The following is a 24,842-nucleotide window of genomic DNA, read 5'->3' as shown; positions in this document are numbered from 1 at the left end:
CTTCCTGACTTTTAACCTGAGTCTTGTAACCTTTTTCAGCTGTCCTGCACCCAGAGAAAATGAAACACATCGAAATGTAAAGGCCAGTGTGTCTCATAAAGGCCTTCGAGGCCCCAGGGTGGGGTTCACTTCTGTACCTATATTAATCATCAAAAAACAGTTTTGTTTGGGTATCACATCCTGGATATGACACGGACCTCATACCTAGGAAAGTAAATGGAAAAGAAATAGTAGTCAGGATGTGTCTGTAGTTTCTTGGCAGAAACCCTTCCTTTTTCCTAGATTGGGTTTAATTAGTGGGGACAAGGCTAAATTTAATTAAGATGCATTGCTTAGTTTTTGTGGTGGTGGTGTTTTTGTTGTTAAACTCTCTGTGAAAATGAAAAATGGTTCCTGAACTGATATTTTAAATCTTACATATGGCATTTTTGTCTCCACGTCTTAAGATTGGTTACAACCCCAGCCTAAATGACATTATTAAGCTATTTCCTGGAATGTCAAGGGCTGAATTTGCCCTGTCAAGAACGACTCTGTTCTTTCAGGGATTTCAGAGAGCAAGGGCTCGGATTGCATTCTTGCTCTGTTATTATAAGTTTTTGCCTGGCAGGAAACCACTGGGTCTCAGATAATTTGCATATATCCAATGAGAGTGATCCACTGTTCTATGGAGGTTTTCAAGATTGCATGACAACACCGTGGAAGAATCTCATATGGAGAAAGGGGATTTTTTCCCCCCTTTCCCTAAGCCCCATTTTAAATTGTTTCCTTCCCACAAGCTGATGTGTCCACATTCAAAGAGTTATAAGTAACCCAGTCTATTTTCCTGCCTTGGCCTCTGTCACTGGTCCAGTAATATCATCAGCCACACAAAACTGGGAACAGGCTGTTCGAAAGTAAAGGTGCCTTATTCCTTCCGGAAGTCCTGTAAAACAGACTTTTTTTGGCATGTGATGGTGAACGGTAACACTTTAGTTCTCCCCGGCAAGGGCATAGTAAAACATCTGCTCATTTCTTCGTGAAAGCAAGGGCAAGAAATAACCACACATATTTCTTGACAACTGAATATAATTTTTAACATGTTATATATGGGATCCCAGTTAACCTAAAGCACTTGGTCTTAGACCACTTCACTTATGTAGCAGCTTGGGATCTGCAGAACTGTGCACATTGTGCTGAGCACGGAAGTTCTGGGAAGCAATCACTGCCCCTCACTGGTCCCACAGTCGGTGCCATGGCAGCTGGGAACGCCAACTCTTGATAGAATGTCCAACGGTCACCTGAAACGCTTTCATAACCGAGAGGGATACAAATCAGAAAGCAAAATGGAAGTAAATAAATAAATTGCCAGGGCACTCAGTACTGGGCGGAAATGCTCCAATAAGGTGAAAATGAATTCAGACAGTATACTGATAAAATTTAAATCCCTACTCGTGTAATCACCAGGCCCAGAACCAGACGTCTTGTAGCTTCATTAAGTGGCAGATGAATATGCGTTGATTGAAGAGCTGAGGTCTGGGTGGCCCCTAAGGACTTCCAGACACCAGTGATTGAGCTGTGTTCCTGGAACATGTCATTTAGCTTCTCTACATATCATAGTTTTCATGGTATGTCTCAAATTTTCATTCTCAAATGAATGGACTCTGTAGAGACTGATATTCAAAGGCATCTAATAAATGTACTGAATTGAATCAATAACACTAGACACTATTTTTGTGCTTAAGTAGTGTTAGATTTTCTGCTGTGTGGTTTACCTCTAGAGTGCCACGGAATTCTCTCAGCAAGCCTGGGAGTTAGCTATCCTCATAAGTTCCACTGGACCAGGGAGGGACTGAAGCTATTGCCTAAACCCACCAGAGGGCCAGGATTTGAAACCAGGTATTTCTCATTCTGAAGTCCCACCCACTTTCTGCTACCCTCCATGACTGCTTCTCAGACATGCATCCGAATCACAGGGAGGAGGGCTTCCTGACACAGGCTGTTGGGACCCGACCCCCAAGTTTCCAGGTCATACAAGTTCCTGGGTGATGTTGATGCTGCTGGCATGGGATTCACATGTGAGAACCCCTGTGCTGTATTTGTAGGCATAGAGACATGTAAGAATATATGCCATAGAGGGACGCCTGGGTGGCTCAGGCAGTTGCGCAGATGACTCTTGATTTCCGCTCAGATCATGATCTCAGGGTCGTGAGATGGAGCCCTGTGTGGGGCTCTGAGCTCAGCAGGGAATCTGCTTGAGGATTCCCTCTCCCTTTCCCTCTGCCCCTCCTTCCCTCATGCTCTTTCTCTCTCAAATAAATTAATAAATCTTAAAAAAAAAGGAATATATGACATTGAGATATAAGAAGCAAATCTCTGGACAGGTTAAGAAAGACCTCTTACTTTTTTTTTTTTTTTTTAAGATTTATGAGTAATCTCTACACTCAATGTGGGGCTTGAACTCACAACCCCGAGATCAAGAGTCGCATGTTCTACTGGCTGAGCCAGCTGGGCACCCCAGCTTTACCTTTAAAGCCACACAACGGCTGAATGAGGTTGCCTGTTGGGAATGGTTCAATAGCCAGGGGCATTTAGATCTTGGGACATTTGATGAGAAGTTGGCCTAGAGGACAGCTAAGGTCCCTTCTAACTATTAAACTGTCACGAGTGCCATAGACAAGCTATGGAGAGGCCAGGAGGGAGGGTCATTCTCCCCCTGCAGGAGGCCCTTCTCATCATGGCTACTATTCCATGTTTTAATTGTATTTGAAGATCTACAGTTGCCTTAGTAATGGCAATGAAGAAATGCTGAGAAAAATGGTTCCTTAGTTTAGGTAATATAGAATTATAGTTTAATGGAACACCACACAGGGACAAGAGGAATTTAAAGAAAACATTCACTCACTGCAAATTTATATTTCAGATTTTATAATTTCTATGACAATGATGATAAAATTTCCATTTTAAAAATCATAACAGGTAAACCAGAAAAAATGGGGTTAACAATCTAAAAGGGCTACAATGTACAATTATCTCAATTTTTATTTCATAAGAATATAGAGGGACAAGTTTGAAGATAAAAATTATTTTGCAAATATTTCAAAATAATGGCCACAAATATAACAAATTTAAGAGGATCACTGCTTCAAATTTATTGTCCATTCTTTTGACCCTAGGAACAAAAAAAATAACGTAGTGTTTATTTCTACAATTTATCAAAGAAAATAGAGTGTCACTTCTGACATTTAATTTAGCCTTTTTTATGTCACAGGAACCCAATGAAGGATGATTCAAGTAACAGCACCATGGTACCACTTAAGGATTTAAGAGGAATCACCAGAGAGAAAAATATTGGTGATATTGGTGGAGGGGGATGGCAGAAAGATATAAAAAAGAAATAGATGTGTAATAAAATATCTGGCATGAGCATAAAACAATTCAGAAGAACCATTACTTTTGTAGGCAGGGACTGTCTAAGGAAGTGAGGGATTTCTCTGTTGCATATCTTTTTTGGTCATTTGCTATTTTGTTTTGTCTCGTTTGGGTTGGTTTGGGGTTTTTTGAAAATTAACAGAAGGTTAAAGTGTACTTTCTAAAATCTTCAAATGAGAGCCAAGAATTTAAATTTGATTAGAAGGGGAAGAAAGCAAGCATTTCTTGAGCAACTATCAAGTGCCAAGCCCATGTAAGGCTCTTACTAGTCAGTACGCCATTTCATTTGGCAATATGTGAGGTACGTGTTGTCTCTTAGGTGCAAAGAGGTTCAATATTGATTTGCTCAAGGCTGCTCAGATGGTAGGTGATGGAGGAAACAATTATACCTTAAACTGTCTGACTTCAAACGTACCATGGCATATCAAGTTCTCCATGTGTCATAAATAATGCTGAACGCAATGCTTCTTCAATAAGCACCGTTCCTCAGTATGGAAATTCAAATCAACCTTTTCTCTGTTTTCCTTCCTCGAGATTCCATAACCACAGTAAATTCCCTCATGATGTGTGAATTGTTTTTAAATTTGAAATATTCCTGACATATACATTTAGGTAAGATTTTAGCTATGGCTAGGAAGCCATAAAAGTGACATTTAGTATTGCAACCTGCCACTCTGCTAGTCTTTTGACCCCCACACTCCCAGTCCCACCTTTTCTGCTCACCTTAGTCAGTCCATATTCTTGGAGAGGAGCTGCACCCACATGAATGTCACGTAAAGGAGCTTGGCTGTATTTTGTGTGTTAAGGGGAGCCACAGAAGCATGTAATAAGATAATATTTATTACTTATACTATTAACATAAGATAATAGTTATTCCTTACACTATTACTATCACTCTGCAGGGGAGTAATAAGAGCAGATTTGAACTTGAGAGAGCTCATTCTAGAGCTTCTGTGGAGGATACTTCTTAAGAAAGACAAGATTGGAGGGGCGCCTGGATGGCTCAGTCGTTAAGCATCTGCCTTTGGCTCAGGTCATGATCCCAGCGTCCTGGGATGGAGCCCCACATTGGACTCCCTGCTCAGCAGGAAGCCTGCTTCTCCCTCACCCACTCCCCCTGCTTGTGTTCCCTCTCTCACTGTGTCTCTCTCTCTCTGTCAAATAAATAAATAAAATCCTTAAAAAAACAAAAAAGAAAGACAAGATTGGAAGCAAAGATGTATGAGTGAGAGAAGATGGAGGGCTGAATCAGGGCCCCCCTGGTCAGTACAGAGAAAGGGGGACACAGTGAATAAATATTTAAGAGGTGCAGTTGCCAGGATATGGTGATCAACTCAGGTGTGAGGAGTCAAGGATGACTCTAGGTCTTAGGGTCATGAGCTTGTCCTGAGTGTCATGAGTGCTGGCAACTGAGCTGGAGGCACAGGAAGACGAGCAGGTGTTAGGGACAAGGAGATGATTAGCTCCATTATAAACAACTTGAGTTTGATGTGTCTGTGGGACACCCAGGAGAGTGTCCAGAAAATAGTCCGATGTAGAGCTCAATAGAGCAGGAGAATGGACTGGGCTATGGAAGTGTGAGGTATCAGCCCAAAGGTGATAACTGAGGCCACCAGACTTTAAGGAGTGAGCAGAGCAAAGGTGATAACCGAGGCCACCAGACTTTAAGGAGTGAGCAGAGCAAAGGGGTCTTCAGATAGACTGAGGAGGAAAAGCCTTGGAGAAGGAAGAAAACCAAAGAAAATGGTGTGTGGAAGTCAAAGGGGAGAGGATTTCATGAAGAAAGCGGTCAATAGTTTCAAAGGCTGTGGAGAGGTCAAGGAAAACACAGATTGAAAAGATTCCACTGGGCTTGGCTATGTACAGGTCATTGATTGGCGATCTTTGCCATGGGAACATCAGTAGAAGAAAAGAAGAGATAAGTTGTTAAATATGGCCTTGATTGAAACTGTCTTATAGCCCATGCTCTTCAGCACAAGGTTTATTATGAACTCAAAGCAAGGCTTCATTTATATCTGATGCATGACCAGCTAAAGCCGTAAAGTGTCCTGTGGCAAGCTTCAGTACCTCACTGGCTAGAATCCCAGGCAGGAATCCTCTTGATGCCTTCTATTAGGTTCTTAAAATGGCTTTTTATTAATGATGAGATGTGAAACTGAATTAACCCTAAGTGACAAGAGTGGGAGTCACAGATTAAATCCAATCACTCTGTCTTGTCTCTCATAGTCAAGAAACCCCTTTATATCTCCCTGGGCTCCTTCCTTGTCCCACACGCTAACTGATACTAAATATTGGTGATTCTACCTTCTATTTTCTTTTTTTTAAAGATTTTATTTATCTATTTTTGCGAGAGAGAGAAAGAGCACGCATGAGAGAGAGCATGAGTAGGGCGGAGGGGCAGAGGGGCAGAGGGAGAAGCAGACTCCCAAGGAGCAGGGAGCCCGATGTGGGACTCGATCCTAGGACCCTGGGATCATGACCTGAGCCAAAGGCAGACGCTTAACGATTAAGCCACCCAGGTGCCGCTGATTCAACCTTCTAAATATCTCTCAAATGTACCACCTCTTCTCCATGCTCACTAACACTATCTAATTCAAATTTCATTATTCTTCATCTGGGCTCTTGGTCCTCCTGGCCCAGGTGACATATCCCTCAATTCCTATAAGTCAATGGAGGACCAGACTATGTCTTGTTCATCCTTCTGTCTCTACCTTTAGCCCTTAGCACAGTATCTGGCACATAATATATGCTCAATAAATGTTGAGAGGCAAGTATAAATAATGAATGTTGTATTTAGGGCTTTGGAGTCATATTCCTCAACCCATGACAGGAGAAAGTCACATACTAGTGAACACAAGATACTCCTCTTGTCAAATAAGTACTAATTACCATCCAGTACCTAGTAATTCTATTGCTTTAAGTAGCAGCTTTCTTTTTCTTTTTTTAAAGATTTTATTAATTTATTTGACAGAGAGCACAAGCAGTGTGAACGGCAGACAGAGGGAGAAGCAGGCTCCCCGCTGAGCAGGGAGCCTGATGTAAGACTCAAACCCAGGACCCTGGATCATGAGCTGAGCCGAAGGCAGACGCTTAACTGACTGAGCCACTCAGGAGTCCCAGCAGCTTTCTTTTTCATCCATGACACTAGGTTAGTTATATGAAATAAGAGAAAAAAAATTTGGAACAATGTTTTTGCAAATAAATTGGAGTTTTAAGCTCCATACTTATTTAGAAATATAATGGTAAGTTCTGCAACAACACAGATGGATCTAGAGGGTATAATGCTAAGGGAAATAAGTCAGTCAGAGAAAGACAAATACCATTCAATATAACTCATAAGTTGGATTTAAGAAACAGAAGAAACAAACAAAAAAAGAGACAAATGAAAAAAACAGACCCTTAAACACAGAACAAACTGGTGGCTACCAGAGGGGAGATGGGTGGGGGAATGGGTGAAGTAGATAAAGGGGATCAAGAGTACAAAGAGTACACTTTCTTGCTGAGCACTGAGAAATGTATAGAATTATTGAATCATTATATCATACACCTAAAATTACTATAACTGTATGTTAATTATACTTGAATAATTAAAAAAGAAAGACAACCAACAAGACAATTCTGGTTGGTTTGATATGAGATTGAATTTTTTTCTTTTTTTTAGAGAGAGTGCAAGTGGGGAAGGGCAAAGGGAGAAGGAGGAGAGAGAGAATCTTAAGCAGGTTCCACGCCCAATGCAGAGCTCTTTGTGGGGCTTGATCCCAAGACCCTGAGATCATGACCTGAGCCAGAATCAAAAGTGGGATGGTTAACCAACTGAGTCACCCAGGTGTGCCGACAAATTGAATATTGAGCAAAGAAAGTTGTTTTTCTAAAGTGATTAAAGTGATCTGTGTAACAACTCTCATACCCGTCTTGCTTGAGTAATACAATTGGCATATATTACTTCTTGAGCTAGCAGAGTAAAGGCAGTGTGGTGTACTCCAGTGACACATGGGCATGGCTTAGGATAAGAAAAGAGCCATTCCTTGCTACAAACAGTCCTCTCTTCTAAATGTTAATCTTCTCCAGTGGAATAAAGCTTTATTTGAAAATCACAGACGGAGAAGCCCCTGGGTGGCTCAGTTGGTTAAGCATCTGACTTGGGCTCAGGTCATGATCTCAGGATCCTGGGATTGAGCCCTGCATTGGGCTCCCTGCTCAGTGAGGCATCTACTTCTCCCTCACCCTCTGCCCTTCCCCCTGCTTGTGCTCTCTCTCAAATAAATAAAATCTAAAAGAAAGAAAGAAAGGGAGGAAAGAAGGAAGAAAGAAAGAAAATCACAGACTGGGACAGAGATGGAAAGGTCTTTGGATGTGCCTGGCCAAGCCCCGTGGTCTTTGAGATGAGGAAGCTCAAATCCACAACTACCGATACGTGCAGGGGTAAACCTCTGCCTTGTCCACAGTCCCTGGCTTGTAGGGCCAGTCTGGGAGGGGAAGTGACCTTGTGTCATTCCTCACCCCTCATGGCCTTCATTGTGTTTTACCCTAATTACTTCGTCTGTGTCTATCTCTTCTTTCCTGGGGGAATGAACCCAGTAACACCCAGTAACAACCACCACATATTCCCCTGGTTAATTAATACAGTGCAAAGTGTCCAATCAACATTTACTTTCCTAAATGGTTTTGTGTTCACATATTAGCACCATTATGGCCATTCTGAAATATTCACTAGTATTAATTCAGTTTTCTTTGTTGGAACTGAATTTATATGATTATAGAGAATGGAGGCTTCTGATTTCTACTCAAGTTTCTGCCCTTTTATAAAGCCAAAATTTCTTGTGTGTGTAGTTTTTTTTTTTTTAAAGATTTTATTTATTTATTTGAGAGAGAGAGAGAGAGAAGCAGACTCCTCGCTGAGCGGAGAGCCCGATGCGGGACTCGATCCAACGACCCTGAGATCACGACCTGAGCTGAAGGCAGATGCTTAACCCACTGAGCCACCCAGGTGCCCCATAATAATACCATTTTAGATTAAAAGTAAGAAGCAAGGGGAAAAAAAACCCAGTAGGGTATTTTATATTAAAAGATTAAACTGACTGAACGTCAAAAGGAAAATATGTTGATGTTCACAATGATTATAAAGTAAAAACTGACAAAAAGCAGTTGCTCAGTTACCTCCTCATCTATTGCTTCTGCTCTGACAAAATATCAAGCTTATTTTCATGCATCACAATAGACACTTTGGTCTCATTTCCTCTCTTCGTAAGTTGCTATCACCCGTGGTGTGGTCTCACTGATTAAATGAAATGAAAATATCCTGGGAAAAAAATAGCTTCCATTTCTAATATATGAGTTAATTTTTGTCTGTGAGAAACATAAGAAAGGCTGTCCACAAAATGCATGCTATGCAAAACCACTTGGAGTCTGTAAAGCTGAAGAAACACTATGAGGTGTGGGCGAGCAGTGAGGAGCCTGGCCTCCAGACCCTTTGAGACTGGGAGCGAATCCTAACTCCATCTGACCAACTCAATGTCGTCATCTGTGAAACGGGGCTGATGAGCTTTGCAAGGTTGTGAGGAAGGAAGGAGGTAAAGCACCTGACAAGTAGTAACTGCCCAATAAATAGCACCTACAATTACCCTGCTCCTACCCAGGCTCATGTCACCACCATTATCATTCCAGATAACCTAATGAGATAAAGGGAATGCTAATGCCCTGAATTGCAATTATTTTCCTAGATTCCGAGTTTCCTGTTGACCACTTCGAAAAGACCACATAAAGGAAATACAGTGGATTCTGACTGTTGTGTGGTCCTGCTTGAGGTTTACTTGAATCTCCCCGAGGGGATTTAGTTCCCAGAAGCACCGGAGAGAACTTGCTAAAGCCCCACATGAGGGTTCAGACCTTTAGGATGAGAGTCATAGATGAATCTGTTTCAAAACACCTTTGTATTGCTAATGATACAGGGTATATCCACTAGAAGATTTGGAGCCAGTGCATTTCTGCAAATTTGTCTTTGTTTGGAGGAAGAGTCTCATCCGCTGATACATATTCTGTCCTCATATGTTTTTGAACTGTTTAAAGTGTTTACCTCCATCTTTTATGGGAAGTAAATATTTCTCAATTCATTGAAAAAAAAAAGAAGAAAACCACTGTATCACATGATAAGGGGGAAAATATTTTCTTTCCTTTTTCATCAAAAAAAAAAAGCAAACCCCAAACATAACGATGAATAATGAAAGGAAAACAGACGGAGCCAGAGTCGTTCCATTCCGTGGAGGAGGGACAGAGTAGCTGCAGGGGACAGCTGTGGCGCGTCTGGTGTCCCAATTCTTTCCTTTCCCATCACTTTATTACTTACTGGACCAAGAATGTAGACAATTTTGGCTATGGTTGTTTTGCATTTTGCTTTCTCAACTTAATCCTATGCGGTGCTCTTTGCCCCCTGCACTGAGTCCTGAGCTGACAAGGTCACTTCAGCGTGTTGCGTGGAGCCTCACGTGGGGGGCTCATATTCCTTTTCCAGTTCCCTCTCTTTCCGTCCTGGGTCAGGATGGAAACTTGGAAGGGCTTGCGGTCTTAGCCAGAGCTGCTATCACCAACTACCACAGGCTGGGCGGCTTAACCAACGAACATTTCTCACAGTTCTAGAGGCTGGAAGGCCAAGATCAAGGTGTCTGTGGATTCAGCGTCTGGTGAGAGCCCTCTTCCTATTTGGCAGATGGTCACCTTCTTGCTGTCTCCTTATATGATGGAGAGAGACAACTCTGTCCTCCTCATCTTATAAGGGCCTCATGGAAGCTAATCCCATCATGGGAGCTCTGCCCTCCTGACCTCACTAAACCTAATTCTCTCCCAAAGGCCCTACATCCTAATACTATCACAGTGGGGGTTAAGGAATTTTGCAGAGACACAAACATTCAGTCTGTAGCATGCATATAAATATTTTATCAAAATCATCACATCCTTTATGCCTCTTTCAAGCATTTCTCACTGTGGTTTTGGTTGGGTACCAGCTGACTGCATGCTCACACACCAACACTGTGTGACCTTCAATGAGATGCTATCAGCTGTTAGTGTCTCCCTCCCAAATCCATATGTTAAAGCCCCAAACCCCACTGGGATGGTCTTTGGAGGTGAGTCATTTGGGAGATAATTAGGGTTAAATGATGTCATGAGGATGAGACCCCCATGATGGGATAAGTGCCCTTATAAGAAGAGCACAGAGATCTTCTCTGTCCAAGAGCAGGCACGGGAAGGGCCAAGTGAGCACACAGTGAGGTGACTGTCCACAAGCCAGGAAGAGAGGCCTCACCAAAGACCGACCATACTGGTACCTTGATCTTGGGCTTCCAGCCTCCAGCACTGAGAGAAATAAATGTGTTGGTTAAGCCACCACGTCTATGGTATTTTGTTATAACTGCTTGAGCTGACTGGGATGCAAGATGACTTTAATTTTCCTAAAATGAAAGGACACAGAGAGCAGAGACAAAATGAATGGTGATTCCTAAGGGAGTGTTTGATTTGTTTCTGGAAACATGTTTTTGAACTTACAGGAAAATTCTTAGAAGTGAATATTTTCCATCATAATATAGACTATTACAGAGCTGAGGAAAAAATGATTTTGTTCTATAATGCAATACAATTACAATTTCCTCCAAATCTTCCATCAAACTATCACTTTTTTCTTTTTTACAAATTTTCATAGCTCTTGAGTTTCCTGATAGGTGATGGGCATTAAGGAGGGCACTTGAAGTAATGAGCACTGGGTGTTGCATGCAACTGATGAATCACTGAATTCTACCTCTGAAACTAATGATACAGTATATGTTAACTAAATTGAATTTAAATAAAACATTTAAAAAATAAATAAAAAATAAAAATATTACTTATCTCTTTCAGCCTGAAGGGAACCTAACAATATAACAATATGGAGGCTCATTAAATGCAGAATCACCATGTAGAATTCTATATCTTAACAAGTGATCTGCCATTTCTTCTAAGAAAGTTGTGTGTTTTCTAGAATTTTGACAAACAATACATTATTTCACTGCTGGAAATTGTGCCTCATGTAGCTATTTCTACATGGTAACATGGTAACAAAGGGTTTTTTTTTAAGATTTTACTTATTTATTTTGAGAAAGAGAGAAAGAGAGAGAGCGAGCGGGAGCACAAGTGGGGAGAGGGGCAGAGGCAGAGGGGGAGAGAGAATCTTAAGCAGACTCCATGTTGAGTGTGGAGCCTGATGTGGTGTTCTCTCCCACACCCATGAGATCATGAACTGAGCCGAAATCAAGAGTTAGACACTTAACCAACTGAACCACCAAGGTGCCCCACATAGTAACAAAAGTTTGTGCAAGCTACACGTGCTCCTTGGGGGCAGTGGTGTATTTATTAATACAAAAATTCATATCCCATTATGTCAGCTACTCATCCTTGCTAATGAAACATGATCTGCCACCATCATGGATTACATGGTTTCAAGTCATCCAAAAACGCTCACCGAAGATTTGCTGTTTATTAAATTTATCGAGAACTCTCACCCAAACTACTGTTGCATTTTATGCAGGTGGGAAAATGGAGATTCTGTCCAGAAGTTACACTAAGAGAATCCTGTGCTAGGAAGAGAATTTTCACCAGAATCTCTTGGGGCATGTGTTAAAAATGCATATTCCCTGCCTTCAACCCAGAGTTTCTGCCATAAGAATGGGCCAGGACAGAAGCCAGACATATGGTTTAACAAGAACCATGGGTGATTCTGATGTCACTGATCCACTTGGAGAAACATGTTGTAGTTGTGTTGGGTCCTATACCTAATTTAGAAATCACACACCAAGAAACTACTCTCATAAGATGGGCAAAGGCAAAATTCTGAACTTGGAGAACTTTGCTCTGTTTGCAATTAATATTTTCTCTTTCCAGGCACTTTAGGTGGCCTCACTATTGGATTTCCAAGAGGCTGGCTTACCCAGCTCTGCAGATACTTTTTCATTCTTTTTTCTCTGACTTCCATCCAATGTTAAATCTTGGGTGTCATGCCCAAGATGGCAGCTGGATGTCTGATTCGCTATCCATGCCAACGGGTTATGGGTAGCCGATGCTTTAATGTGTGGTTTTCCTGGGTTTATATTCCTTTTAACAAAGGGCTCTAGGAAGCTGGGATGGTCCCTACAGGGGGAAATCTCACATTCTAAACTTCTAAATGCGCTGGCAGTATGGCAGTCGGCTAGCCTCAATTCTCAGGAGGCCTCCTTGCAAAATCAACTCTGTTCCTAAGAATGTACAGGATTTCCTTTGCAGACTCATGTAGAAGTTGAAGAGGACAAGACTGACCACAACAGCTATCGAGAGTGCCAAGTTCTTGTCTTCTAGCTTTGCTGATTTGTGTTGATAGGATCAAACTGGAAAAAAAAATTGGCTAACATAACCCAAATTCACCTGACCTTAATATAATACTAACTTGAATCGTAAAGCCAGTATAAGAGTTTGTAGTGGAAAATATCTCTTTCCAGGAGGAGGCTGTGCAACTCACAATGGAGTGACCCAGTATCAGACGTAGGAATTTAGAATCAGAAATCACTCCCAGTGGTTCTGTTCTAACCCTCCTTGAGGTCAGAACAATGCATCTTGATGATCTAGCAGAAGAGAGAGGGTACAAGGTGGGTGACAAGAGGGCCCAGGATATATCTGGTCTGTTAAGAGAAATAGCTCTGGGTTCTGAATCTGGCCCTACTGCTCATTAACTGTGTGACCTTGGGCAAGTTTCATAAACTCTTTAGCTTCAGCCTGTAAAATGGGAAGAACACTGAGAGTAAACATCCAGTTCATATTTCTATTACTATCATATTATCAATATTATTCTTAGCCATCTGGGAAAAAGTTAGAAAGCTAAATTCGATGTTGGTATATATCAGCCTCTCTGCTGGGGCAGAAGTAAAAAGGGTGGGAAAATTTTGGTTATAGAAGACACAGTGATAAATAAGAGAGGCAGATTAAGTACTAATATGGCAGACTTCCAATTTTAGCATTCAGGATGGAATAAGAATGGGTTCCCCCTTTCTGGAAACTTACATGTAAGTGTCTCTTCCAGATAAGTCCTGCAGAAAGCTTGATGAACACTGTCAGGGACGCACAGAGCATGGCAAAGCTCAGGCACAGGTCGAAGACTTGAAGTGTCAGGTGGTACTCTTCATAGTGTGGTGGGTCCACACAAGCTGATGGGAAGTTTGCATATGGAAAAGGAAAGGCAACTGCATAACCAAGGTAATCGGTCCCTGCTATCCCTGAAAATGAGTAGAAGCAATATGGGCCAAGGAGAGCAGATTCCAAGGCTACTGCAAAATGAAGTGGACATCCCATCATGCTCAGAATCACAAAGGTGAAACTAGTTTCCCACTGAAAATAAAGCAAAAACAAATTGTTACTTTGGGAACTGAATTCTTCAAAAGCTTCTCAGCAATACGAAGAAAGAAGATGTCAGGTATTAATCTCTTTTACTGGGAAGCTAAGGAGAAATGCATTACAACTTTCTCTTTTAGGCCATTTTGTTCTCCTCTTGAATCTACAATATGGGGGAATAACATATCAGCCAACTGGGCCAAAATTGAAATGAATTCCATTCAGCAAACATGTGTTTGTTTTTCTTCTATCATATGTTGACAGCCAGTCTGGGGTGGGAAAAACAAACATGAGTGCACAGAATCCTTGCCTTATCCTAGCACCTTGCTAATCAGGGCATGGCCTATGGTCCAGCAGCATTGACATCCCCGGAAGTTTGTTAGAAATGTAGAATCTCACAGGTCACCCAGATCTACTGAATCAGACTTCGCGTTTTAACTAGATTCCCAGGTGATTCACACGTACATTAAAGTTCGAGCCATGGGAAGACCAATGATCAGATCAAGGTAGTCTTTCTATACCATGGCATTACTTGGCTCACACTATTGATATGCAAGATATCATAGACTTTTCACCCTTTTTTGGGGTGGCAGGGAGAAGTAACAGAGACACTGGAAAGAGATCCCAAACTGAGCAGTTGAAACTTTAAAATACATGCTTAAAAACAGAAGAGCCTATAGATCCATTTATTCAAAATGAAATTCAGGAGCATTAATGTTGTGTTGTCTCCAAACTGGAACACTTATTTACAATAATCACAGGAGCTTGTAGAAAATGTTTGGAGAAGAAATCAGATTAAAATTATTCGTTTAAAACCTAGTTAATTACTGAAATCCATCAGAGTAAGGCATCAGTCAGACAGAATTCAATGATAATTGGAAGTAAAGTTCTCTGTGTTCCATCCTGAACTTGTAGAGATTTGACCTTCAAACCTATTCAACCATCCCACTCGATGTCTGTATATTTACCAGGTATCTCTTGGTCCCCTCTTTGTGAGCCAACAGCAGAAGTATACCAGTCATGATGGCCTGTGAGAGGGAAATGGAAAAATAACATCCGTGATAGAATGTACCTCTGGAAAGAGTTCAGTCTGTCAGTCTGGTTGACAACTTTATTATGAACTAGAAAGAACAGCAAATGGCTAAATGAGTTTATGACTCAGATCTCCTCCTCATCTGGGATGACAATGAGGCCAAGAAGCCATCAGTGTCAAACAGACATGATTCATACAAGCTCATTTTTTGATTTTCTGTGCTGCCTTTGCTGTCACAATTATAACCTTCAGTAGTAAGGTAAGGTGTCGCTGGCATCAAAGCTTGGCTTTATAACCCTTGCCTTATGTTTTATTTTGATTCATTGTCTACCGTCCATCTTTCTCACAAATTGCTAAAATTACAAATGGGAGGAACCGGAAAGGAAACATGTCATAGAACCCTGAAATCCTGCCCAGCGACAGCGTTATCTTTTACTTTCTGCTTTTCTTTTGAGATTCTGCAGCCTCAGCCTGCTGGTGGGATGCAAATATGCGATTCCTGTTTCTCAGGTAATAAAGATTATAATTAGAGTGAATGCATGGTGGGACATTAATCATTCTGGGTGCAGTGGTGTCCAGCTTTTCAAGAGGTTTTTTTTTTCTTTTTTTTTTTTAAAGTCTCCTTTGAGGGAAAGAGACCCAAAGTGCAGAATGAAAATAGTTAAAGAGGGAATGGTGTCACCAGAACTGAGCAATATATAATGAAAAAAAAAAAATTCTGGGCTCATCTTTAACTCAGCTCCGAGTCTGATGAAGGAGACCTTTGTGGTCACTGAGCCTGGAAACCACTTATTCCCTACCCATAAATCATTTGTTCCTGGTCAAGGAATGTTTTGAAGTTAAAAGAGAAAACTAGAAAGAGATATGCCTGAAACAAGACTAAAAGTAGTTACAAATTATGTTTTTAACAGAGAAATAAATATGACTGTATGTATAGTATCAATATATCAATATAATATCAATAAATTTAAGGGGAAAAAAATCAGTTTCTACTAATACGGTTTTGTGGTATGTTGTTTTTGTAGCTTCTGTGTCCAGCCTGGGTTGTTGTTGTTGTTGGAGGTGGTATTTGGTATTTTTGTTTTGTTTTGTTTTGTTTTTTTGAGATTCAGCTTTTCATTTTCCTGGCATATTTTATTTTGAATGTCCGACTTAGAGAATTTGGGGGGGGCGGGGAGAAGCACACACATGTACGCTCACACAGAACTTCTCGTGTAGCTAAGTCTGAAATTCCAGACGTGGCATTGCCATACCATAAAACTCCAGTGGATAAAAACAGAACCATCTGTAGTCAAAGGAGGTTGGCTTGATTCTGCAAGAGGAAAGTTTCCAAGGGACCCTGTGGAGGTTGAGCCAGCATCAACAGCACAACAAAACAGGAGAATTATTAAGAGCAACTGAGCACTGATGCTGAGCCTGGGGCTTGTCTTTGCCTTCAGAGGCAAGGCCCTCTCGACTGACACGTCACTCCTCTGAGAGAGAAACACTGGATCAAACAAGAGAAAAGCAAAAGAGACGCTCCTCTGCTGGTGTAACTCCAAGCAGATAGCTGGCATTGTTAGATGCTTAGATTCCAGGTTGCCTTAACTACTTTAGCACGAACCATTGCTTTCCTTTCAAAAGTTGAAAAATGCTGCAGGATTGCAGTGGCCTGTTATTTCTGTTGTAGCTGCCAGCTTGAATTTTGCTTTGTTTATACAAAACTTCGAAAAGATTTTTCATGGAGTAGGCTGGTGTATGAATGCCATTCAGTAATTGTGAAATCCACCCCGTGGACGGTGGTGGCTCAGGAGCAAGCACACCCATCTTTCCTGGTGCTCCCCTCACCAACCCCCCCGTCCGGTGCCTGTGAGCCAGAGGGCAAGGTGTCCCCTGAGTCACAGCCTCCCTCTTCTTGCTTTCTTTTCTTTTTTCTTCTTTTCTTTTTCTAAAAATATTTATGTATTTATGTATTTATTTGAGAGAGAGAGAGCACACATACATGTGAGCAGGGGTGGGGGTAGGGTGGACAGAGGGAGAGAGAGTCTCCAGCAGACTCCCCACTGAGTGCGTAGCCCGGATGCTGGGCTCCATATCACCACCCTGAGATCATGACCTGAGCCCAGAACCAAGAGTGTGACACTCAACTGACTAAGCCACCCAGGCACCCTCTTTTCTTTTTAAAAACATTATTACTTAGAGAGGGAGAGGGAAAAGAATGTAAAAGGGAGAGGGAAAAGAATGTAAAAGGAAGAGTTTTGCGGGTAGGGAAGAGAAGTCAAGTGGGAAAAGGAAATGGGAGAGGAGAGGCAGTGTCTGAGAGACAAGAGCTGGGTACAGCGGGGCACTCAGGTTTCAGGAAGGACCAGGAGGAGGTGCTTGGAAGGAAGGCCCTCCTCCTGCACTCTCCTCCCTCAGCTCTTTCTGACAGGCTAGCTTTCTGCTCCACGGGGCAGTTCCTGCGACTTGGGTTTTGCAAGAGAAGCTGCTAACACTCTAATTGCATGGGATAATTGTGAGCCCTCCCACTGAATCTTTAAATTGCCCATGTAAAGAACGCAGTTCCCAGAAGCAGATGAATTGAAGGAAGTGGGGAGCAGTCACAACAGAAATAGAAACTTGTAGAGGAATAATTTTAATATGCCCTAATTTATTAACTTACAAACATCTATTGTGGGTCTACTACGATCAAGGGATGTGATAGGCACTGTGCAGACAGCGTCGTAACAATTAACATTTACTGAGCACTTACTGTATGCCAAGCACGACACTAAACACTTGACATGTGTTAACTCATTTAATCCTTACAATGATGGAGATTTCCTCCTACTTTTTAAACGAGGCACAGAGAGGCTAAATTGGATGAGCAAGCTCACCAAGTAATAATTATAGATATAATGGTTCCAACTTCCACAGGAATTTACAGTCCAGATGTGAAAGTAATGCACTTAGAAAAACATCCACCAAATGCGGCAAGAAGAGTGAGTGCTTTCCGTGCAACAAGAGTCCAGTGACAAGATACCACTTCTGGGGGAAGGATCGCTGATGAAAGCACCATGGGGGAAACAGGAGCCGAAGCAGGTTTGGAGGGTGGATGTGATTTCAGTGGGAGATGATGGCAGAGGGAAGAGCAGTCTGGGCAGCTCAAGTAACACGAGCAAACGTGGGAACATAGCAGCCAAGCTTGGGCAGACAGTGAGACAGGCGCCCAGATGGGGGGCAGGGCTGGTTCTGGGCACAAACGAGTAGGAAATCAGGCTTGAAAGCCACATGAGGCCAGGTCAAGAAGGGCCTGGAAATTCAGGCTAACATATCTGAACTTTGTTTGGACAATGAAGCAACATTGAAGGTTCTTGAAGAAGGAGCCTTACTGACGCAGCAGAGGTTTAGAAAGATGAGACTGTCGTCACGTGCATGTTGGGTGGGGATGCAGGGAGGCCTAGGTGTCTCTGTAGGAACTTGGTCTTCAAACTGGAAACAAATTTTTTTTTTACTATTATTTTTTTTCAAGATTTTACCTTTTTTTAAGTAATCTCTACACCCAGCGTGGGACTCAAACCTACAACCCGAGATCAAGAGTTGCTCACTCCACCGACTGAGCCAGCCAGGCGTGCCCCCCCCGCCAATTTTTTTTTTAAACCTCTATCCATAGCAAGAAATATATTTTGCATCATGGCCAAGTTAAATTTTATATCTAACCAAAATCATAATACCGTTATTATGTGTGATACACTCTGATTCTCTTCTCTTCTCTTCTCTTCTCTTCTCTTCTATTCTATTCTATTCTATCCTATCCATGTTTTATAAATGCTGCTAGTTACCCAATAGATTGATTTTATAACTCATTAATGAATGGGTTCCCACAGTTTGGCTATTGAGGTTATCTAGGCATAAGACCTGGATGGGGGTGAGAAGTGATAAGGAGTTAGGGGGGAGGTGGTTCACAGTGAGAATGAGAGGAAAGCATGCACAGGGATATGCTTCACAGGAAAAATAAAAGTTAGCTGGCAACGGACTGGATGCAGTGGGGTAGGAGTGGGGCTGAGAGTAGGTTGGTTTAGGGCACTGTTGCCCAGAGCACAGTCCTAGGACCAGCAGCATTGGTATCCCTTGGAAACTTGTGAGACAGGCAGAGTCTCAGGCCTCAGCCCAGATTTACTGAATCGGAGTATACATTCTGACAAGATCCCCAGGTGATTCATATGCACATTACAGTTTGAGAAGCACCAGTTTGGAGGGAAGGATTGAGTCAAAAGTCACCCTAGGGTTTGAAATTGGGTTCAGAACCAGGAAAGTCAGGAGAAGAAATCATTGCTTTTGGTGGTGATATGATTTTGGGGGGAGAAGCGGAGCTTAAAGAAGCTTAGGCTATCTAGGGGCACCTGGGTGGCTCAGTCGGTTAAGCGTCTGCCTTCAGCTCAGGTCATGATCTTGGGATCCTGGGATCGAGCCCCGTGTCAGGCTCCCTGCTCAGCGGGGAGTCTGCTTCTCCCTCTCCCTCTGCCCCCCACCTCTCTCTCTCAAGTAAATAAATAAAAATCTTTAAAAGTAATAAAAAAAAGAAATTTAGGCTATCCAAGTGGAAAATTGGCCATCAGGTGTTTGGCAATCACAGGACTGTTGAAGCTGTAAGAGGCTCAAGTGTTGGTATAATCAAGTCCCTTCTGTGACTGAGCAGGGCACTGGGGCCTTTCTCCCAAGTTCCTGTCTCCAGGCAGGATTCTGGGTGCAGCACTGCTGCCTGCCATTAACTAAGTCACTGGAGTTGCCAAGCCACGTTCTCCAGGATTCAAGTGGAGCCCAGTCCTTAAGGCACTGAATCTCCTTGCTGCATACTTTCTAGCAGCTGATGCCTTTAAATAACCTAGTTCAGAAATTGTAGGAAATCTGCTTATCATGTCGCTGTCAGAAGAGAGCTAGGAGAGTCTGAGGACCAATATTTGCGAAGAATTTAGAAAGTCTGGAATGAGAGCACTGAACAAATACAAAATACTGTATCACTTCTAAAATCTTTTAAAGTCTCAAAAGAGATATGGAGCTTTTTGCAAAAGGAAATATCAATATGATTGAAATGTACAAATTATCTTTCCACCAGAGGAAGATTCACTCTGCAGGCAACTTAAGAAGTGACTGGTAGGGGCACGTGGGTCGCTCAGTTGGTTAAGCGTCTGATCCTTGATTTTGGCTCAGGTTATGATCTCAGGGCTGTGAGATGGAGCATCGGCCCTGAGCTCAGTGGGGTGTCTGCTTGGGATTCTCTCTCTCTCCTTCTGCCCTGCCCTCCATGCCCCTCTCCCTCTCTCAAATAAATAAATAAATCTTTAAAAACAAAACAAACAAACAAACAAACAAACAAAAGTGGTAGAGAAGGTTGTGGAATGAATCAGAGACCTTTTGAAGTTGACCCCGATCAGATAGAACTGTGGTTCACTAGGAAACTCACCAGAAAAAGAAAAAAATCACATTGTTCCAAACTTAGACATCATTAAAAGAGTGAGCATTCTTATTGCTTTCCTTCTCCTGAGGATTTTTTTCCTACTTTAGTATAAATACCAGCTTGACTTTTAGTCCTTGCAACCTAATCAGAGTTCAATGGTGTGAAAAATTTTGTACCACCAGAGCATGGGACTCATTCACTTATTCAACCATATTTATTGAACAATATTTATTGAACACTTAGTATGTGACTCACTCTGTTCCAAGTGCTGTAGGTATAGCAGTAAACAAAAAGAAAAAAAAATCCCCACCGTTGTATAATATACACTTTTTTGGGAGGGGTATAAACAAACAATGAATAAGTACATTATATAGTATATTAGATGGTAATAAGGGCCATGGGGAAAAGAATAGAACAGGGAATGAGAAATTGGGGATGCCAGGTGTGGGGGAGATTTACAATTTTAAATAGGGTAATGAGGGTAATGAAGGACGGCATCAAGGAGAAAGTGACATATCTTCAAAGAATTAAAGGAAGTTAGGGAACATGCCATGTGTGGGAAGAGGCTTCAGTCAGAGAACAGACAGTGCAAAGGCCCTGAGGCAAATAACAAACCTTGGAATATTTGAACACAACAAGGAGCCGTGTGATGGCTAAGGAAATGGAATGAGTGAGGGCAAGGGTGGTAGAGATGAGGTCCCGGGAGGTAACAGGATGGGGAAACTCAGCTCCTCATCAGGGAATGGAATGGGAAAGTGAGCGGATGGCAAGAGATTAGGAAGGAAGGGCTGGACAGAGCTTGGGCACTGATGGGATTCAGGACAAGTGGCCCCCAAGTATGCGACTTTGGCATATTGATTATTTTGAATTAAAGTTATTTAGGAAACAACAGGTGCAAGAAGAGCACTGACTCTCCTCTCTCCCCCTGAAAGCAGGAAATGAATTCCCCATGTGAAGAGTACCCTCCCTGCACTGAAGGGTAGAAGTTTTCCTCCCTCACAGCACAAACGAAAGGCAAGGTATTAACTAGCATGTGTGTAGAGCTTTAACACTGGTGAAGCCCTTTATTATACAAGCTTTGTTCAAATTTGGTCATTCTCACTGAGCATCTTAGGGTCAGATAGTGTCACACGGGCTCTCTTACCTGCAAAATCCCTCATGTTCTAGGTAAAAGCAATGAAGAACTAGCTGAGTGAAGGTCCTGCTCTTGGCCATATGCCAAGAATGTCAGAATCAGGACTTGAACATAGGCTCCATCTCCTCAGTCTTACCTTTTGGATTCCAATTCCCCATGCTGTCAACCTCGGAATCAAACAGCCACCAAGTATCTGTGCCGGACACAGATCTTGTCATTTCTCTGGGTCTAACTGATAAAACAGATCTTGGTATAGAACAAACCTATATTCAATAATTTTTGATCCTAATCAAATCTCAGTATCTGTTGAATGTTCTATGATAGACAGCAGGGATAGACAAAGAATTTAGAAAAAGGGATACAGAGTTGGACTAGAATTGTGGTTTTATTAAACTTTGGGTCAGTTCTGAAGTCAGAACTAAAAAAAATTAATAGAATAGAAAATATCAGACGTCGTTTCACACAGAAGGCTAAATATTGTTTTGTGAAACTTTTGTTATATAGATTTAGTTATATGTATATATCAAAATCTATCTATTTACCTAGAGAGAATTTTAGGGATGTATTTATGTACATTCTAGGTCCTGATATAAAATGTTTTTCCTAATCTTTGCATTCCAGTAGATGTGTAAGAAATATTTCTTTGAATGAACGTATGGCTTCAGGCAGGAGATGGGGTAAAGAGCAGATGAGCAAGACTGGGGAGGTAGATGTAAAAGAATGTATTAGAAAAGAAAAAAAAACAGAAAAACACCATCCCACACTTTCCTCATTCAGTTCCACATTCCCACCATTCTGTTTTCTCCCATCTACTCACCATCCTTGAACCCCACTAGATGAAGTTTTTTAAAAATTGAGACCTTGTTTGTTTGTTTGTCTGTTTACCATTGTAACTGAAGCATGCAGTAGACTATCAGTACATATTTATTTAATAAGTAGATTAAAATTATATGTTCTAGGGTCTTACTTTTAGGTGATATCCCAGTAAAAGCTGTGTTTTTTTTAAGACTTAAATGTTAGTGTGTCCCCTCGTGACAGCCTCTCTCAAGAGTGGCTACACTTTAATAGAAAACTCCTAAAGATCAAAAGGCCTTTAAATTTGAAATTCTCTAGAGTCCAATGGTGAATGTAAGGCATCACAGGAAGCAATGAGAGAAGGATTTGTTGCAAGCCTCTGTAACTCCCCTTAAACCATACCACCATGGAAGACATCAATTTGCAAGGCTAGATGTGTTCATTTCTTTGACCCAGAGAGCTGGGGTACCAGCCCAACCCTTCATTTGTGCAGTCATTCAGTCAGGAGACACAGAGCACCTACTTGGTGCTGACTTGTACTTGGCCTGTGCACCCTTTCCTCATGAACTGCGACGTTCGAGAGGTACATCACCCAACTTCTTGAATGACTTTCAGTTCACACAGTTGCATGTGAGGACAAATGTGGGAGAACTAAGATTTGGGGCTTGCAAATCTTGGATCACGTCGACACACCTCAGTGTTTCTAGTGAAAGCGTTAGTCTGAAAATTATTTTTGTTCCTCATTTTTACATTATTTTTTATGGTTTACATTTTTTTTCTAAATTCAGATCTCACAAGAGAGGTTCCAATTTCTCAGAATACCAAGGTGACAAGATTAAAATCGTTTTTTAAGAATTTCTTTTTTTTTTTTATTTTATTTATTTATTTTTTAAGATTTTTATTTATTTGTCAGAGAGAGAGAGAGAGCACAAACAGGGGGAGCAGCAGAGGGAGAGGGAGAAGCAGGCTCCTCACTGAGCAAGGAGCCTGATGTGGGACTCGATCCCAGGACCCTGGGATCATGACCTGAGCTGAAGGCAGACGCTTAACGACTGAGCCACCCAGGCGTCCCAACTTTTTAAGAATTTCTTGAACAGCATTTCATTATAGTACAAATGATGGTATATATGATAAAATGATATTAAGAAAGATCCTACATTTAAGAGGCAACTAATGGAAATCAACTTTCTATGGTAAATTCTAATTTCTGTAGAATTTGGACTTCTCTGTATTGTTGGAAAACCTAAAAAGGACATGTATTCTTTTTCTTCTTTCCCTCCCTTCTTTCCTTATTCTCTCAATATATGTAATAAAATATTTTCCTACCAAAGCTCCATTCCAGATGGGACAAGCAATCCAGACACTCCATCCGGTGAACCAAAGCTTGTAAGAAAAGACAGGGAAGAAAGCGATAACTCCAGAGAATACACTGAGAGCCCCCAGGGAAATGAGAATTCGGCCAGCAGTCTTGTATAGGCTCTGCATTTTCCTCTGTGACCTGGGTCCTTGATCTCAAAGATGTTTTGTTACCAAAACATGAGGGTATGTCAGGCCTCAGTAAACAGAAGTTTCTTAGAGACAGTAGCCATGACACATGTGGACTGTTGATCTACTTGGAAACAAGCTTCTATTTGTTTCACCAAAGATAATAACATGTAATGAAATAATCCCTGACATAAATTTGATACAGTAAATTCTAGTACTAGTTTACTAAGAGAGAGAGTGAGTGAGTGAGAGAGAGAGAGAGAGAGAGAAATCGTTCCTTGTTTTGGATTACCGCCTCCATTCCCTTCATTCTGCCCTGTCGTGGGGAGTGCCCACTTCCTGGCTTAATCAGATTCAAAGGCTTGCTGACTGAGCTAATTGTTTCTCAACTCAACCTGCCTAGTGGTTCCAGCATAAAGCCAACATCCTTTGTGCACAATAGATCCACATTCCCAGCACAATTTCCCACAAAACAAAGTAAAAATAAGCACTCTGATCACTTTTCATTACATCTAATTTAAATGATTTAGAGCAAAAACAAGACCTCTCCCCATCTTTCAAAGTTCAATTCTACTACAATTTTTTTTTTTTAATTTTTGGTAAAGATTTTTGACATGGTTTCATTCCCAAAGAAGCATAGGCTTCATTATGGAGTTCTGTCTTGTTTTCATGACACCAGCTTTACCTTATTTTACTATTAATTCAATTATCAAGTAGAGGACAAAGATGAAAGTGTATGCAGTTGTAAAATAAACTTCGAGGAGTAATTTATTAGTTGAATAAAATACGGATCTCTAATCATTCTTGAATCATAATTCAAATTTTAGATATTGGGCTTATGTACATTTAAGCAACTGTCAAAGTTTATTTCTTAATTCCTCACGCATTTGAGAAAGTGGTACATATTTGCTTTTGACTATTAGGACATGTTTTCCTCTACTAAGATAACATCTTGAAAACACAGACCACTTTCTGAAGCTACCTGAATAATTTTCCTGTTCAATATTAATGCCTTTTCCCTTAAATGAGATGATAAAAATAATTTTTTGGATAGAAATGCAGTGGTTTAGAACATGGATTTTGGCATGAGACAGAGCTAGGATCCATTATCTGCCAGGTATGTGTCCTTGGGCAAGGGCAAGTTACTTACCTTTCTAGGTCTGTTTCTTCATATGGGAATAAAATTAGTG

The 24,842-nt window shown here is 41.4% G+C and overlaps 1 protein-coding gene across 1 annotated transcript; it reads right to left on the bottom strand.

The window, feature by feature from the left end:
• Positions 1-3,627: 3,627 nt before the first annotated feature.
• Positions 3,628-23,688, bottom strand: TMEM212 (transmembrane protein 212). Its single transcript, XM_081829678.1, has 4 exons — positions 23,494-23,688; positions 14,757-14,816; positions 13,462-13,785; positions 3,628-4,195 (listed from the first exon to the last, which is right to left on the bottom strand). The coding sequence occupies exons 1-4, from the start codon at positions 23,650-23,652 to the stop codon at positions 4,178-4,180; spliced, it is 561 nt and encodes a 186-aa protein (XP_081685804.1). The 5' UTR covers positions 23,653-23,688; the 3' UTR covers positions 3,628-4,177.
• Positions 23,689-24,842: the final 1,154 nt, after the last annotated feature.

The sequence above is a fragment of the Leptonychotes weddellii genome, chromosome 1 (assembly GCF_054177405.1).
Source record: "Leptonychotes weddellii isolate Sample4059 chromosome 1, ASM5417740v2, whole genome shotgun sequence".
In the NCBI taxonomy this organism is placed as follows: Eukaryota; Metazoa; Chordata; class Mammalia; order Carnivora; family Phocidae; genus Leptonychotes; species Leptonychotes weddellii.
This window is presented reverse-complemented; position numbering and strand designations above follow the sequence as displayed.